The following is an 18,486-nucleotide window of genomic DNA, read 5'->3' as shown; positions in this document are numbered from 1 at the left end:
AGCGTTAGCTGTCAGCATTGTAACCGTGTTTAATCCAGCTACTAGCTAGCGGTAGGCTAACGTAACGTTAGCTGCTGTCGAGTATAGTGTTAACTAGCTAGCGGTAGGCTAACGTTAGCTGCTGTCGAGTATAGTGTTAAGTAGCGTCACATGCAGCGGTGTTTGTGTTTCCTGTATCGTCTTCAGAGCATCAGCGAGAAGAGCAGACATATCAGTGGCACCAGATTTCGGTAGCCAGGGTTGGCAGGAAGAAGATTTTTACAAGTAAATGTTCCAGTTAATGATCCAGGCAGCACATTCTCGTCTTCCTCCTTCATTTTACAGTCCAATGGTGGCAAGAACGGCTCCGGTCAAACCTCAATATGGAATTTTTATATGTTATTTTTTTCTCAAATTAATTAATCGAAATTAACGCGTTTTTTTGACAGCCCTATATATATATATATATATATATATATATAAGCAGTTTGAAATGTATGTGTAAGTCATTAATAAAAGGTTTGAAATGTAAATGAATAGTTAAAGCTTAAAGCCAAAGGATTGTGGTCCATGTGCCCTGCAGCTGTTTTCCAGAGGGTCAGAGGTTAAATGGTCCTTTAGAGTTGGCCCATTATTTCAACAGCTGAGACCACCAAGGCTAAAGCTATGCAAGTGTCCTGCTGTTTCCAGGACACTTGGGAGGTGGATTTCCACCTGAAAAAAATGTAATATTAATATTTACATATCATTTTGTGGCCATTTGGTGCAGTCGTGGAAGAAGTATTCAGACCATAAAAGTAGCAATACAGTGCAGAAACACTGTCACAAGTCAAAGTCCTGCATTCAAAATCCTACATAAGTAAAAGTACAAAAGTATTAGCATCAAACTTTACTTAAAGTAGCCTATCAAAAGTACTCATTATACAAAATGGCCCATTTCCGAATATGAATTACAATGATAATGTGTCACTTTAATGTTGGAGCTGGTACAGGTGGAGCTTATTTTACTTGCTTTATACAGTATATCATAATATATTAGTTGATTCATTAATAATTTAGTAACTAGTCATTTAAGATGTAAAAAGTACAATAGTTCCCTCTGAAATGGAGTATAGAAGTATAAAGTAGTCTACCATCAAATAGAAATACTCGTTACCCCGAACTTGAAGTAACGTTACTCTAGTAAATGTACTTTCCACCTCTGGTTTCATGCTTATGCAAGTATCAGACATTTTAGATATTGCTGTTGGCACGGAAGATATACAGTATTCTTTATCGATTATGCTATAAATATGCAGCACCGGATGTCCAAAAACATTCTGAAAAAGTTTATTTCATGAAGTTCTCTCGTGCTTTGTGCCTGAGTGGCACCAGTGAGCTCTGGCCGTGACGTCAATCCGTGACGCGTGTTCGCCCTCCATCACTAGTCAAGCCCACTGACTGAAAACACCACCTAGAAACCAAGTAAGCCCTCGCGATTTATGGAAATATGTAGTTAGCTCGCACAGCTCAGCATATTTCGAAAACAGGGGCTTTAGTGGAGCTGGTAAGTAAAACATTTTAATCTGAGGATGATAAATCACTGTCACCGCGCTTTGCTTTGATTTTCCTGTTTGGAAACGTTAGCTAGCCGAGAAGCTAATATTAGCCTAGCCAAGATGACGACGGTGGTGATGGCGGATGGATTCCGTTATTTCCAGCTGCGGCGGTGGCATCCGATTAATATCGGTGTATTTCAGTACGCAGTCTGCTTTTAAAACTGGATGGTAGTTAATAATCATCTAAAACGATGCACTGAGGTCCTTACTGGCTTTGTATTGAGCTCAATGCCAAAAGAGAAGTAGGTCGTGTTGGCAAATGGAAGGTGAAGCTGCTGAAGTATGTTTCGTATTCGCCAGCAAAATCCTACAGTGAAAGTAAATGCAGTAATGGCCAACCCAGAATAGACGTACAAGAAACATACTTCAGTCTCCAGATTGAAATGTTGCTAGCTAGTTGCTTTTACTGCCAATGTTACTATCATATTTTAGCGATGATGACAAGGTTAACGCTTCTGAACATATTCGTAGCGAGCAGCCACAGTACATTTTCTCGAACACTGATGAGAAACTCTTTCTGAATCTCACCATTTTGTTTATTGCTTGCCTGTTTGCTAGCATACTAACGCTAATACATCTCACCCTCTTCCTCCATCAGCGCTGTTAACGTATATGGAAAGTTAACATGGGTGGCCGTGATGATGAAGATATGCCTTATGTTGTGAACAAACAAAAACAAGATGAAGAGCTAAAGAACAAGCTGAATGACAGCAGTCACTGGTGCGACCAGGAGTCCACTGGCAACAATGCCAAGTGGGTCAAAGAAGGCCAGAACCAGCTGCGGAAAGTAGCAGAGAACCAACAGGACCAGGACCATAACTGCAATATCAGCCAGAATGGGAACAAGGATGACTTCCCTCACCAGAACAGCACTCAGGAAGAACAACAGGGAAACGAGGAGCAGACCAAGTCCCCCAAAATAATAATGACCCCTGGTCTTAGTCAGGAGGAGTCCAAGAACATCCTCAATGAGCCGCTACTTATCAACACTCTGGAGTCTACAGAAGAGAAAGATAAAGAGAGAGAAGAAGATGATAAAGACAAGGAAAAGACAGAGGAAGAAGAAGAAACATCAGGTGATACCAGAGGAGAGGTGGTGGCAGAAGAACAGAGTAATGTGGAGTCTCAGAGAGAGGGTAGTGTTGTGGGGAGAAATGCCTGCCTCCTGTTCTCCAACATGAATGGGACACCAAATGATGAAGAGTCCAGCTGGCCTGCACTGTCTCAGGACAACCCAGCTGACAGCTCTCCAAATGGCAACAGAGGTAAATGGAAGTGCATAGAGTTGAAAGCCACACATTTATGTTATAGTGCAACATGTGACATGCCTAAAAGAGCGGTTGGGTGTTAGCTTGCACAGACAACAAGATGCATGGAAACAATATACCATTAGATGGAAAAGACATGGTGTAAACTTTGGTATGTGCTCTTATTATTCAAAATTATACACTGAGCATACAGTAGATGAATTGCAGATTGGATAACAGGGCAACACTTAACCCCATTTTAGCATTTATTAGTATATACATATTTAAAAGGTTTAAAACACACTATAATGTAGTAAGTGTTTATTATGAATGTACTTAGGAACTATAATCCTTCTGTAGTGAAGAGCACCCATAAGTGGAGTCTGGTGGAAAACATGGCCTAATGAATGACAATAATAATAATAATAATAAAAAAGTAATACTATCAATTGTGCCTTGTTAGGAGTTATAATTGCTGACTGTACATTACTAAAAAATACTTAAGATGTCCTTATATTAGCGTATAACTTCATTATAATGTGTTAGAAACCATTTATCAAATGTTAATATTAGGGCTGTCAGATTAATTTTTTAATCGCGATTAATCATTGAATTTCTATAGTTAATCGTGATTAATCGCATATTTTATCACATGATTAAAATTCTGTTATTTTGCATTTCAGAACAGTTTTTAAGTACATATTAACAATCGAAAGCAATTCTTACCAGTGTATCTTGATTGGGAATCAAATGAATGCAAAGAAAGTTACTTTATGAACTTCTTTTTAAGATTTGTAATTATTTATTTACTGTGTAAACAAAAGAAAAATGTGTGAATCTGTCATTATTGCACAATTCCTCCAAGTACCTAACTAAAAAACTAAAAATCCCTATCCTTACCAGAGTCCATATAGTGTTTAGTAACTCCTAAATAATGTTGATTCCTCACTGACGTCCAGTGATCAGCGGTTAATGAGACAGCGTTTGCAGCACCTTGCAGCAGTTCCAGTGTGGCTGCTTCCTCCGTGTCGTACAGGCTGTGTGTAGGGCTGCTGTCCCCCTCGACGGCAATGAGACGGGTCAGAACACGCCAACCGTAGTACGTCTTTAAGACCCGAGTCCTCTACGATGCTGACAGGTCTGCAGTTAGTTGCCACCCGTTTCGCAAGAGCTGTAGTCATTTTTTGGGATTTGGTTTCATCCACAGGTCAGCAAGTAGCACTCTTCAAAATAGTGCTTTGCCTGAGTGGGTAGCATGCTAGCTGGTAGCATCACGTTAACTGTACTACTATGCTTAGCTCGTAGCTGGTAGCTCAAGCGTGATGTGCTTCGGTGATATTTTAATTCGGCTTTACACAATGTGCATGTGGCTTTCGACTTGTCTACGAGCCGTCCGGGAGTTTTGGAAAATAAAAAGCTCCATTCAGGATTTCATTGCTGCTGTCTTTCTCCATCATGCTGCAGCCTGCAGCAACAGGATGTGTTACGAGGAAGTATGGCAGCTTGATGATAAGTAACGGTGCTGCAAAGGGTCAAAATAGTAGCCTGTTAGGCACGAGTGTAAAATAAATTAATAAATGCCGGCATGCGATTAAAAAAAATCGCGTCGGCCCTTAATCGCATCGTGATTAACAGGTTAATGCTGACAGCCCTAGTTAATATACTACTTATAAATGCTAAATAGGGAGAGCTAAAGTAAAGCAGTAAAATAAAATAATAATAAAAGCAGGCATGTTTGGATATTTTTTTATTATATCGAATATTTTTTTTCGGCTGCCAGTCTTATTTTTTTCTTTATTTTGTACCGTACTTGTTGTGAAATGGTTGTATTCATAAATTGCACTATTTTCTTTCAGGTTAAAGACTTCCAGTTTGTTTTGGACTGAAATACAAAACAAACTGTATCCATATTGTTTTTCTAGTCCTTAACTGCTCACAGAACAAATTAAAGCTAAATCTCTAATGTCTTCCAACTAATATATAATCATTATAATAATCTTTGTGGTTGAGTGGGGTGAAAGGCTAACATCTATGCATTGGAGACAATTTCCATGGTCTGTTTTTGTGCAATGTTAATTTGGTGAGTCAGGTCAAATATTTTGGTCGGTGATGCCAGTGCAGTCTCATTTTACCAATATCAGTATTCAGTAATATTATAGTAGCTAAATATAGCAACATATAGTAAGAGTATAGTAATAATCTAATTGCATCAGCATTATACTAGTATTTAGTAATATTGTGAAAGTCAAAACACTCACCGATGCATGGAAGCAACAAAAGACAGCTGTGTTTTTGGTTAAGTTTATAAAGAAGATAAACTGCTGGCCACTGTAAATCATTATTCCTTTGTTTACATTACAATTTATCTGATTGTCAGGTACTATATCTAACCACTTTTAAGAATCAACTATTTCACTGCTGACTACATATTTTACAGAATCTTTGTTTTGTCCTTATGTTTTTTCCTGTCTTTTTTTTAACCAGACATTAAACAGTTTTCCATTTGTGTGTTTCTCCTTTGCTCTGTGCCTTTCAGAGTCCTTTTGGGATTCCAGTGCCTTTGAGACCGACACAGACCTGCCTTCAGGATGGATGAGGGTGCGAGATACATCAGGCACATACTACTGGCACATCCCCACAGGCACCACCCAGTGGGAGCCTCCTTCACCCCTGGGTAAAGTTGGTGACTCCATGATGTCCTCGACTATGTCTCTGGAGACTACACCCTGTGAGGAGACTGAGGTAAGGCAACATTTTTGCTTGGATAAAGGCAAATGGCAGGTGAGTCTGTAGACACTAATATCTTGTTTTACATTTGCCAGGAATCCTGGGCTCACCTTTCCAGCACAGATGAAGGAGTTGGTGAAGGGGAACTGTGGAATGTAAGTTGTGGCGAGTGATTTAGTGTACTTGAAATACATGAAAGATGGGTTTGTACATCATTTCCCATTTTGGCTACAATAAATGGTTTTGGATTGGATTGTCTGTCAAGTTAACATCTTTGAATAAGGGAACATTTCCATTGTTAACTGTTTTTCTTCTTGGCTGTGTCTTCAGGAGGAGGGAGAGGTTGCATCTGATCAAAGTCTGAAGGAGTTTGAAGGGGCAACTCTACGCTATGCATCCATCAACCTGAAGTATGTACTGTTAAAGCTTTGTGATTAGTTAGTATTTAGTGTATTGTCACCTGTTCTTATTCTCTTTCTGTTGCTTATCCTCCTCTCTTTCTCTCTCTCATTGTAGTTATAATTGCTCCCAGTCTGAGGAAGAGGAGAAGCTCGCTCCACTCTGCACAGATTTAGAAACTAAGGTAAATCAGTGTTTCATGTTGGATCACTCCAGTATGTTGAGTAAATTAGGGTCTCATAACCAGATTGAGTATGAAGAATACTGTCATTGCTGTTGAGACAAAAGGCTGGCCTCAGAACTGGTCCTTGGGCACTGCACTGTCTGAGGCTGTAAACTGTTCTGGAACATTTAGGATCGATCAAATACAAAGGCTGAAATATTTCCACAGGGATTTATAAAGTATGACTTAACCTATTAGTTCTTTCCAGTTGAAACTTGATAAAGCAAAAAAACTTTTTGGGCAGGTTGAGCTGTAAAACCAAATTAATACTTTTTCTTTTAGTTATGGAGTAACCAACACAACTCAGTGAGTTGTAAAAGAGTGGAAATAAGCACCCTAGGGGGTCCTCAGAGTCAATGCAGGGGGGGCTCCAAATTATTGTTAATTTTTTAAAGTGTTTTCAAAAATTTGAAAAAGTCTTAAGATGAATTGAACATATATTAGCAAATATAAATCCCCACTGTTTACTGGCCTATAATCAAGTCACTAAGGCCATTCACAGATACAGTTAAGTTTCCTAAGGATTCATGTTTAACATTAAAACATGATTTATAAAATCATGCCAACAATTATTAGGCTATTTGAATAGCTTAGTATTCTATGCAAAAAAGGTATGTATAAAGGCTTTAGGCTGCCCTACAAATTATTGTAGGCCCAGTTTATTATGCAACTTCATTTAATACAATATATATAGTAGGGGGTCCCTGCTCCGTCTCTCTTTCGGTTAGGGGTCCTTGGCTTAAAACATGTTGAAGACCCCTGCTGTAGAGGATCCAACACACCACAGAGTTCCACCTTGTCCTAACTAAATTGTTCTTCACCTTCCCTGTGCTGTCCTGTATTGTACTAATGTGCTGCATATACTTGTATTGTCAGTGTTTTGCAGTGCGTTCTCTGGGCTGGGTAGAGATGTCTGAGGAGGACATGGTTCCCGGCAAGAGCAGTGTTGCTGTCAACAACTGCATCAGGCAGCTCTCTTATCACAAACACAACCTTCATGACACTGCTGGTATCTGGGGAGAGGTGAGGGGATTTTACTGAGTTGCACAGACAATGACACATGACAATTCCTGTTATGTCCACTTTGATGTAGATACATTTGGAAAAAGTGTTTACTTGTAAAACAAAATTCACACACAAAAACAACCACACTCAAATATCTGAGTGTTGGTGTATTTGGTGATTATTGCTAACCAAAGTGATTGATCACTTTAATTCATCCATTGGGAAGGCCTGAATACATTTGCAGGTTTTTTTAAGCTGTTAAGAAAAGTTTCCATGGCTAAATTCATATTGGAATTGTAGCAAACTACCTCAAATGTAACAGCTGAAAGTATACTAATGCATGCATAGATTTTTTTTTACCTGTAACCTTTTATAGCAGTCCACAAATGATTCTGATAGATGAAATGTTTTCAAGCCAGGCTGGGCTGAGAGTGTGTGTCATACTGAGAGTGTGTGTTGTGACAGGGTAAGGACATGCTGATGGTCCTGAAGAGTGACACTATGAACTTGATCGACCCACTGGGCCAGACTCTGCTTCATGCTCAGCCCATTGGCAGCATCCGTGTTTGGGGTGTTGGCAGAGACAACGGCAGGTCAGTATCCACAGTACAGGATTAACATGAAGATGGCAGAACTACACATGTTTTGTATTAGAGCTGCAATGATTAATCGTTTAATCAATTAGTTGCCAACTATTTTGATAATCGATATAATTTTTTAAGACAAAAGTCAAAATTCTCTGATCCCAGCCTCTTAAGTGTGAATATGTTCTAGTTTCTTCTCTCCTCTGGGACAGGAAACTGAATATCTTTGAGTTGTGGACAAAACAAGACATTTGAGGACGTCCTCTTGGGCGTTTGGGAAACACTGATCCACATGTTTCACCATTTTCTGACATTTTATAGAACAAACTAATCGATTAATCGAGAAAAAAATCAACAGATTAATCAACTATGAAAATAATTTAGTTACTAACTTAGTTAGTTGCAGCCCTAATTTGTATTCTCTAACTTCTTACATTCGCTTTAAACAACCCATGCTTCACAAAGGCTTTGTTTGATCATTTATTTATGATTGTACTGTTTTGAATAACCATATATTCTTCATTTGACATGGAGGGAAAAATACTTTGTTATTCATATTCTACTTCACATTTTGAATTTGTGTGGAGGTGCTCAGTGAAAACATAATTAGAAAAAGTATCTGTTAACAATTAACTGAACTGTCAGAATGTTCTCATAGTAGGTGCATTATGGCTAATTTACACCTTAAGTTAAATAAAATTTTAGCTTCAGGCAATGTTTGTCAAATATCCTTCCTGACTTGTGATAGGACAGGCTGCCTTTTTTCTCACTCATTTGAATGTTCTGCCATTATCTTGTAGCATTAAATGGTCGATTCCCGTTTTCTTTTTTTTTTCTTTTTTTTTTAAATGTACCGCCTCCAAGGCTTGGCATTCCTAAAGAAATGCACATTGCACTCTGTGCTCTTCTATTGCACACTGCTGCCCTCTGCTGGATTCTTCAGAGCATTGTTGACAAAGATAACCCTGACTGTTTCTGCCTGCTTCCTGTCTCACTGTATTCTAACAATGGTGTTTTTTCTTTCATGCTGCATTTTCCATCATTTACAGGGAAAGGTAACGATTACTAAGACTTTATAAAATTATAGTTTTGTGTTGTGTGTGTGTGCGCTTTATGTGCTCATAAGCATACATTTGTTCAAACTCGCACACTTATGCTGTATTTATCCTTCATGTAAATGTGGCCTTTTCCATTTGATTTCACCTGCAGGGATTTTGCTTATGTGGCTCGAGACAACCTGACTCAAGTTCTGAAGTGTCATGTTTTCCGCTGTGACTCGCCTGCCAAGAACATAGCCACCAGCTTACATGAGATGTGTTCAAAGGTCAGCCATATTTGGATTTACAATTTTTTTTTTTTATTATGAATTCCATGCAATATCTTGAGTTTATACTCAACCATGAGTTTCTTACTTGAAAATTCACATATTTTCTTCCCCTTTATTTGACTTTAGATAATGATGGAGAGAAAGGCGACCAAGCCAGGGGTGAGCAGGCTCAGCTCTGACCCGGGTAACCCTGTGGCCATCCCCATTGAAGGTAAAGCAAAGTACCTTCAGGGCCTTTCACACTTTCAATACCCTTATAACTCAAAGTGTGGAAACAGATCACTTAAATCTCTCTTCTTTCTTTACAGAGTTTCCTGCTCCGAAAAATGAACCCTTCCAGCGCTTCCAGGTTTATTACCTTGGTTGTGAGGCTGTGGCTAAGCCAGTTGGTAAGAAAACCCCTTCAAAATACATATTAAGGTTTATGTAATGGTTGTGCCTTGAACTCTTAAGTATTCTTTTTGTTTCCTCATCACAATTATGACTTTGGTAAAGTTATTGTATTGTATAATGTACTTGTGTGTTTCTCATTTTTCAGGTATGGATATAATCAATGACACGCTTGAGGCAGCAATTAATGGCAAAGATAAAAATGTCTGGACTCCTGTCTCAGTGAATATCGCACCAGCCACCCTCACAATACTTTCAAAACAGGTAACGGACAACAAACTGAACATGTGTGTAATGAACTCATAAAGGGGGAGCCGGTGATTTTAGATAAGGGTCTCATCATGATGTGATTTTACAGAAATGCCAGCAGTATGTCTCAGTGTAAAATATTCATGCATTATTTTCAGCATGCACTGTTTACATTACCTACTGTCACTCAACTGTGTCAACTGGGAATGACATTTTCCTGTTTGTTTTTTCGGTTGGGAACTTTATATTATTCCAAGATGGAGTTGATGAAATAAGCTTAACATGTCTTTTATGTTTCACCACTTCAGTGTTGCAATGTGTTTTGTGTTTTATTTATACATTTTGCAACTACAAAAAAAGGAAAATCTTTAAAAGAAATATTGTTAAACCCCATTAATTCAGTCTGTTTAATTATTGTAATGTATCATTCTTTAAGGTCTGAGAATAACATAGAACATTGCAAATCTAAAGTATTTAAAGTACACATAATTATTTTACTGTCATTTCTTTTTCTGTCCCCAGAGTGAGGAGGTGCTGTCAGAGTGCAGGGTGCGTTTCCTGTCTTTCATGGGTGTAGGAAGGGACGTCCACGCCTTTGCTTTCATCATGGCAGAGGGTCCTGGAGATTACACCTGTCACATGTTTTGGTGCGAACCCAACGCAGCGAGTCTGAGCGAGGCTGTACAGGCGGCCTGCATGGTGAGTCCTAAACAAATACATGAGATGACAACGGTACAGGTGGAGAGAGGTAGAGATGAGGTGGAGACATAAATGACTTACAAATTATTTCTGAGGAAGCTTTAATTCTGTCAAGACTTCACTTTATTGTGTCCCAAAGTTGAAACTAATTGGCATAAATGTCAATTATCGTTGTTAATAGGCACAAGCCAGTGTTTGAGTTTAGTGTCTGTAATACACCGTTCATGCTGCGTGTGTTTTCTTTTCATAGCTTCGTTACCAGAAATGTTTGGATGCACGTCCGCCCAGCCTGTCCTCCTGCTTGCCCACTCCTCCTGCTGACTCTGTGGCTCGACGGGTTAAGAAGGGGGTACAGAGTCTGCTGGGCAGCTTTAAGAGCTACAGGTCAGGCTCCCAATCCCCTTGAGTTTGAGTGAAGATGATCCACAGTCCATTACACACAAGGTCCATCACCACAGCCCCTTCTCTGTGTCACTTCTCCCTCTCTCATCCTTCTGCCACAGTTTCGCCTTACGACCGTTTCACTTGTCTAGTCCCTAGTCTAGTGTGTGGAGTAGTTTGTGGGGGGAGGATATGTGTGTGAAAAGATTGCATTTATTTCTCTCTTTTTTTTTTTTCTTGGGCTGTTACTTTATACAACAATTTTAAACTTCCATCTCTAAACAGGTGAATCCCTGGCATCTATCTCTCTTTTCTTTGCTGGGATTCTTTCTGTGAGTCTTAACTATTTTTGTGTTTTAACAGAAACAATGCTATGAATGTCGGATATGGATGTAATATATATTTACGTGCAGATGCTAGAATTGGCTTGAAAAGGAGGTTGCTAGATTCTCTCACAGAAATGGTCTTTTTTTTCCTTTTTGTCCTTGGTGCAGTTATCATCTTTAACACTCTAGCTTTTCTACAAGATCATGTAACACAGTGGCTGTCAGTTGGTGTCAAGTATCCTAACATTGACTTTCTAAAACGTCATTGCACCTCTCTTTCCACCACCTTTTAGATTGTAAAACAAGCACTGTATGGCGCCACAGTAGTGTGCCACGTAGTTATATGTCCCTGTCCCTCCCAAACAATGTATTTTAGTCTTCCAAAGAACTGTATGGTCATCTGCCACATAGTGAGCAACCACTGATTTGAGTGTAGTGTGTTCCTCATACATTCTGCATGAACATTTGCAAGTTCAGTGCTAGTGTGCAATAATCAGATGTTCCTGTATGGTGTGGTGATACGACGGCTGCCTTTGTGATTTATTTGTTCACTTTAATGAGAGAGTCTGGCTAGATTGGGTGCGAGGCTATTGGAACAACGGAGCCATGTTGAAAATCATTATCTTGTGATAGAAATAATAGTAATAAAAAAAATACAAACTCTGGGTTTCCACACAGCCGTTTACCACCAACAACTACTGAATAGTACTGTAGAAACTCACCACAAGCTGCATGTTTGGATAGCTTAGAGTTCTTGCTGCTTGCAGCAGTTTAGTGCTTAAGACCCATCAATGTATCCTGTAAATTCTTTCTCTGTGTTTCTGTATGGTAAGAGGAGGCTGGAGTTGATGTGTTGTTTGGTGTTTCATAGGCATGTCACTCTAGTTAGTGTCAGTGTTTATCATGAGCTAGCAGTAGAAAGTTAGACTTCCTGTCAGTTCCTTCAGACTGAAAAGATGAGAGCAGCTTAATGTTTGTATTTACAGTCTGTGTATATGGGGAAACCTAGAGACGATTTCTAATGTGGTTTTCATTTCTATTTTTTCCTTTGCCACATTTTGACATGTGTGGGCCCCGGCCACTCCAGTTAATGTATGTTTTTATCGTTTCCACACATGACAACGTACACCATTAAGATGATATTCACATTAGTTGGTTAGATTTACTTTGGATAAAGAAAACACTAATTAGCCAAGTTGTATTTTATCTTTGTGTCTGTCAGTGATCAATACTGTATGTAGCACAATAGTAATAGTCATCTTTAATATTATTAAAGATGCAGTTTGTAAGATTCTTTGGTAATTTCAACCTCTGCAGGGCATTTGTTTGGCCACGTTGAGATATTGGTAGCTACTTACTACATATCCTCAGGCTCTACACAGAGATTAAAAAAACAAGTCAACAAATAAGAATTAAATTACAACAAATATTGTGAAAAGGAATGTATAGACATGCATAACAAATACAACTTTGAATTTAAAAGACATCTATGAAACGTGTTCACTATATCATGCTGATATTAAAGTGAGACTGTGTTAAATGTTTGAGTCTAACTGGTGCATAATGATCTATGGTCTAAAATAAAGCCATTTTTTAAATAATTTGGATTAAGTCATTTACCTGCTATCAGCATTGAATTGTTCACAACTTTTAATCATTCTAGATGTTTTGTATTTTAAAAAACACTCCTATTTTATATTATTTTTACGTTTAGAAGAAGACTGAAATCAGAAGTGTTCTCAAAAGAGTGCTAAAGAAGTTTAGTACTTGTATAAAATATAGCCACAAAATACATAATCCATGTTCTAAATGTATGGATGGGAAATGAGTCCTATTTGAGTAGAAGTGTGACAGATTTCCAGCTATAAAGCTGTCATGGAGTCTGACCTTATTGAATGGCCTTTTTTCAAACTTACATTCATTTATTCCTGTTAGATGTTTTTAATGTCTTAGAAGTTATAACTAACACTAAAACTCTTACCAACTGCTTCTTTATATGTGTAATATATAACACTAATTAAAATTAGACTGCATTGACTCCTATTACTGCCATGTCACTCATGTGTCACTTGGAATTATTTAGCTTTTTCAAAGTTTGCTGTGTCCAGTCAGTGGCAACACTAAAGAACATTAGCAGATTAATTTATTTCTGTTCATGTAAATTAGGTGTATAAAATGTATGTATATAAAAGTCACTGCACAATAAATGTGAACATATCATAACTGTTCATCTTGTGGTCTTTTAATATCCGAGCAGTTTTTGTTTGTTTGTGTGAAGCCAAGTGGGTCTGAAGAGATTGTTTCCAAAGGGCAGGTCTGGATCTCATAGCCTGAACATGTCTGCTTTGGTTTCTGGTTGTGGAAGCATACATTTTTTTTTCTATCAATTGCTTTATCTGCCATTCCCAGCTTTTCCATTAAAATGTAAAAGAAGCCACACACAACCTGCCTGGCTCTTTTGCATATGTATTAAAGCTGCTGACACTGGTTTTACCATATGAACTGACAGACCAGCCACACAGAGCATGAACAGAAAATGCAACACCCCCCAAGTCACCTGTTCATTTCATATTTCCCCGGGGAGTTTAAAAGGATGGGCAGGGCAGGTTATTGTTTCCTGAGAGATGGCTTTTGGAGATGAAAGCTGCACATAAAGTGGACTCCACAGTGGCTGCAGACTGCTAATAATTGGCTCCACCATCTCCACACCAATATCAGGACTGCCCCCGTGCCAGCAGGATCCTGGAGCAGCAGGACAGATCGAGGCTGGCTATAATCGCTTCCTTTTGAAGAGAGAGACCGAGACCTAGTCTGTGCTAGCTGACATATTGACTTTAGTTTGTATCCAAGTCCTGTGTGTGTGTGTGTGTGTGTGTGTGTGTGTGTGTAAGAAAAAAGAAAATCCCTGCTCAGGTTTACACCACAGGAGTCAGCTTGAGCAATGTTTGTGTGAATGTCTTGACAGATTATGATGTTTGGGCTGAACGATTTGAGGAAAAAATCTAATGGAGATTTTTTTTCTCTCCAGATATTGTGATTACGATTCGATTTGCTGTTAAATTATTTTTTTTTAGCTAAAGTTCCATATTCACTGTGTAACAGATACAATATGTCACCATCAAAACTGCTCTATATTCTTATGCAAGGATTAGAACATAGATATGAATTTCCAGCAGTGTTTTTCTTTTAATAAGCATGGGACATTGAACAGTCAAACACAGAACATGTATCACAAAAGCTAAAGTTATAATAAAATAACAATTCCATTAACAAAAATATCAGTACTTTCCTGTAAACAGAAATGTCTGATATACCTCAGTTCAACAGCAGCATCTACATATTGCACCTTCTACCATCATATGAAATAGTCATACAAAATAAATGAAAAATCCACTAAAAATAGGACATTTCTGTAAATTCAATTCAATTTTATTTATAGTATCAAATCATAAGAGTTATCTCGAGACACTTTACAGATAGAGTAGGTCTAGACCACGCTCTATAAAGACCCAACAATTCCAATAGTTCCCCCAAGAGCAAGCATTAGCAGTGGCTATTGCGACAGTGGCGAGGAAAAACTCCCTTTTAGGAAGAAACCTCGGCAGACCCAGACTCTTGGTGGGCAGTGTCTGACGGTTGGGGTTATGACGGTACAGGATGTAGCGTGGCACAGCAGAGCATGGGTGGACGCAGCAGGATGTAGCCGGGCATTGCAGGGAATCGCAGAGCGTAGCAGGGTGTAGCAGGTCCATAGCCACAGCTGCACCCAAGACCCAGGTCTTGGTGTCGCCCTAATCCGAGGCGATGTTCTGGGCGAAGAAGAAACATAAAGACTCCGGGGAGTAAACTCCCCAGAGCTAGGTGAGTAACAAGCACTTCTGAGACAGGATGTGCATAAAAGGAAACAAAAGAAAAGAGCGTGTGATAAGAAGGAACTTCCTCGGCAGTCTAAAATTATAACAGCATAACTAGGAGAGGCACTATATTATTGATTATATGATAGGTAAATCTGATGACTGTAAAGAGAAGCAGAGAAAAGCAGGGGTGCTGTGTCTGCAGCTATACACCCTGCCCCGCCGGTCTAGGCGTTCACTGCAACTCCTCACTCCCTAACTATAAGCTTTATCAAAGAGGAGAGTTTTCAGTTTAGTCTTAAATGTAGCGACGGTGTCTGCCCCCCGAACCCAGATTGGGAGCTGGTTCCACAGGAGAGGAGCCTGATAGCTGAAGGCTCTGCCTCCCATTCTACTTTTAGAGACTCTAGGAACCACAAGTAACTCTGCATTCTGGGAGCGTAGTGCTCTAGTGGGACAATAAGGTACTAAGAGGTCCTCAAGATATGAAGGAGCTTGACCATTTAGAGCTTTATAGGTCAGAAGAAGGATTTTAAATTCAATCCTGGATTTTACAGGAAGCCAATGGAGAGAAGCTAATACAGGAGAAATATGATCTCTTTTCTTAGTTCTTGTCAGAACACGCGCTGCAGCATTCTGGATCAGCTGGAGAGTCCTAAGGGACTTATTTGAGCATCCTGATAATAAGGAATTACAGTAGTCCAGCCTGGAAGTAACGAATGCATGGACTAGTTTTTCTGCATCGTTTTGAGACAGGATGTTCCTAATTTTAGCAATGTTACGAAGGTGAAAAAAGGCTGTTCTAGAGGTTTGTTTTAGATGGGCGTTAAAGGATAGATCCTGATCAAAAATAACTCCTAGATTTCTGACAGTAGTACTGGAGGCCAGGGCAATACCATCCAGAGTAATTATATCTTCGGCTAATGAGGTTCGTAGGTGTTTCGGGCCCAGCACAATAACTTCGGTTTTGTTTGAATTTAACATCAGGAAATTGTAGGCCATCCATGATTTTATATCTTTAATGCAAGCTTGAAGTTTAGCTACCTGGCTGGTTTCGTCTGGCTTGATTGACAGATATAATTGGGTGTCATCCGCATAACAGTGAAAGTTAATTGAGTGTTTCCTAATAATATTGCCTAGAGGAAGCATATATAAGGAGAATAGAATTGGTCCAAGCACTGAGCCTTGAGGAACACCATGGTTAATTTTAGCGTAATTGGAGGGTTTATTGTTAACATTAACAAATTGCGATCGATCAGAGAAGTAGGACTTAAACCAGTTAAGTGCGATTCCTTTAATGCCAACTAAATGTTTCAGTCTCTGTAAGAGGATGGTATGGTCAATAGTATCGAATGCAGCACTAAGATCTAATAAGACAAGTACGGAGACAAGTCCTTTGTCTGATGCAGTTAGACGGTCGTTAGTAATTTTCACCAGTGCCGTCTCTGTGCTATGATGCTTTCTAAATCCTGACTGAAAGTCCTCAAATAAGCTATTGCTATGTAGAAAATCACATAACTGATTAGCGACTACTTTCTCAAGGATCTTGGAGAGAAAGGGAAGGTTAGATATAGGTCTATAGTTGGCTAAGACCTCAGGATCGAGGGTGGGTTTTTTCAGTAGAGTTTTTATCACAGCTACTTTAAATGACTGCGGTACATAACCTGTCAATAAAGACATATTTATCATATCTAGCAATGAAGTGTTAACCACGGGTAACGCTTCTTTAAGTAGCCTCGTAGGGATGGGGTCCAAGAGACGGGTAGATGGCTTTGCTGAAGAGACCTTTAGCATTAATTGTTGAGGGTTTATAGGATAAAAGCAATCTAAGTATATGTCAGGTCTAGTCGTTCTTTCTAGCAGTCTGTCAGTTAAAGGTAACCCATTAGAGGTTGGGGGAAAGAGGTGATGAATAGTATCTCTAATTGTTATAATTTTATCGTTAAAGAAACTCATGAAGTCATCACTACTCAGAGCTATAGGAATAGATGGCTCAATAGAGCTGTGGCTATCTGTCAGCCTGGCTACAGTGCTGAAAAGAAACCTTGGGTTGTTCTTATTTTCTTCTATTAGTGATGAATAGAACGCCATTTACTTTCAAGTTTGCGCGAGATTTGCTTTAATTTACGAGTTTGGGAGTTATACCAAGGTGCTAGTTTCCTTTGCTTCATCGTCTTCTTTTTAAGGGGAGCAACAGAGTCTAAAGTAGTCCGTAGGCAGGCCGTAGCACCGTCTACGAAATTATCAATTTGAGAGGGACTAAAGTTTACATAAAGATCCTCTGTTATATTACAGCACGGTAATGAGTTTAGTGCTGTTGGAATATCTTCCTTGAATTTAGCTATAGCGCTGTCAGATAGGCTTCTAGTGTAGAAGCTTTTATCTAATTTTGTATAATCGGGTAGTAAGAATTCGAAAGTTATTAAGAAGTGGTCTGATAATAAAGGATTTTGCGGGAATACTATTACGTCTTCAATTTTGATGCCATATGCCAGCACAAGGTCAAGGGTGTGGTTAAAACAGTGCGTGGCCTCATGCACACTCTGACTGAAACCAATTGAGTATAGTAGTGAGTTGAAAGCAGTACTAAGGCTATTGCTGTCAACGTCCACATGGATATTAAAATCACCTACAATAAGTACTTTGTCTGATTTTAGGACTACACATGATAAAAACTCTGAGAATTCCGATAAAAATTCAGAATATGGACCTGGTGCTCGGTAGACAACAACAAATATAATAGGCTGTACTGTTTTCCATGTTGGATGCTGAAGATTAAGAACGAGATTTTCAAAAGAGTTATAATTTAGTTTAGGTTTAGGATTAATTAACAGGTTTGAGTCAAATATGGCTGCAACTCCCCCTCCTCGGCCTGAGCCTCTAGAAATCTAGAACATATCACAGAAACAATCTGTGATATGTAACATTATTCCAGCATTTATCTTATGAAAAAACAGTAAATATAATAATAAAGAGAGAAATAAAATTTTAAACCAAATGTTATGCCGAACATTCAACTAAATATTCACATTCCATTAGTTGCAGTCTTCACGATTAGCTAATCGCATTCTGTAATAATGTAACTGTAATAATTTGGGTGCAGTGCTAAATAGCAAATGTTAGTAGCTAACACCTAAAACTAAGATGGTAAAGCTGGTAGACATTTTATCTGCTAAACATGTTAGCATGCTGGCGTTAGAGCACCGCTGTGCCTCAAAGAGGTACTAGGGTGGCTGAAAGTTACGCTATATAGGCTACTAATTCTAAGCAGAGTTTAAGTATGTAGTGTTTTGCCTAAACTGTTCAATCAAAACAGTCAGTATTACTAAAAAAACAAGCCTGCTGTTGATGGACACTATTATCCCACAATGCAATGCCCAAAGGAAAGGAGGAGCCGCTCACAGATGGAAACTAATTGTTGATGGTGATGAAACAAGTTCCAGGAAGATCTGAGAAGACTAAACAATTTTTTTTTTTTGGAAAAACATTTTGATGTTG

The 18,486-nt window shown here is 38.9% G+C and overlaps 1 protein-coding gene across 3 annotated transcripts; it reads left to right on the top strand.

The window, feature by feature from the left end:
• The first annotated feature begins 1,336 nt into the window (after positions 1–1,336).
• apbb1 (amyloid beta (A4) precursor protein-binding, family B, member 1 (Fe65)) lies at positions 1,337–13,357 on the top strand. Of its 3 annotated transcripts, none has more exons than XM_031297594.2 (15): positions 1,337–1,525; positions 2,176–2,842; positions 5,361–5,566; positions 5,647–5,706; positions 5,882–5,961; positions 6,068–6,134; positions 7,050–7,196; positions 7,644–7,771; positions 8,812–8,817; positions 8,972–9,086; positions 9,216–9,300; positions 9,398–9,478; positions 9,628–9,743; positions 10,251–10,427; positions 10,678–13,357. In XM_031297594.2, exons 2-15 carry the CDS (start codon positions 2,203–2,205, stop codon positions 10,831–10,833), a joined length of 2,064 nt encoding a protein of 687 aa, XP_031153454.1. In that variant the 5' UTR covers positions 1,337–1,525; positions 2,176–2,202; the 3' UTR covers positions 10,834–13,357. The 3 variants fall into 3 exon arrangements, with proteins under 3 accessions (XP_031153454.1, XP_031153456.1, XP_031153455.1); XM_031297595.2 differs by having other exon boundaries at positions 1,340–1,443; XM_031297596.2 differs by lacking the exon at positions 8,812–8,817.
• The last annotated feature ends 5,129 nt before the right edge of the window (positions 13,358–18,486 follow it).

This window comes from Sander lucioperca, chromosome 5, assembly GCF_008315115.2.
Source record: "Sander lucioperca isolate FBNREF2018 chromosome 5, SLUC_FBN_1.2, whole genome shotgun sequence".
NCBI classification, from domain to species: Eukaryota; Metazoa; Chordata; class Actinopteri; order Perciformes; family Percidae; genus Sander; species Sander lucioperca.
The sequence above is the reverse complement of the archived record's forward strand: the minus strand, read 5'-3'. Positions and strand labels throughout refer to the sequence as shown.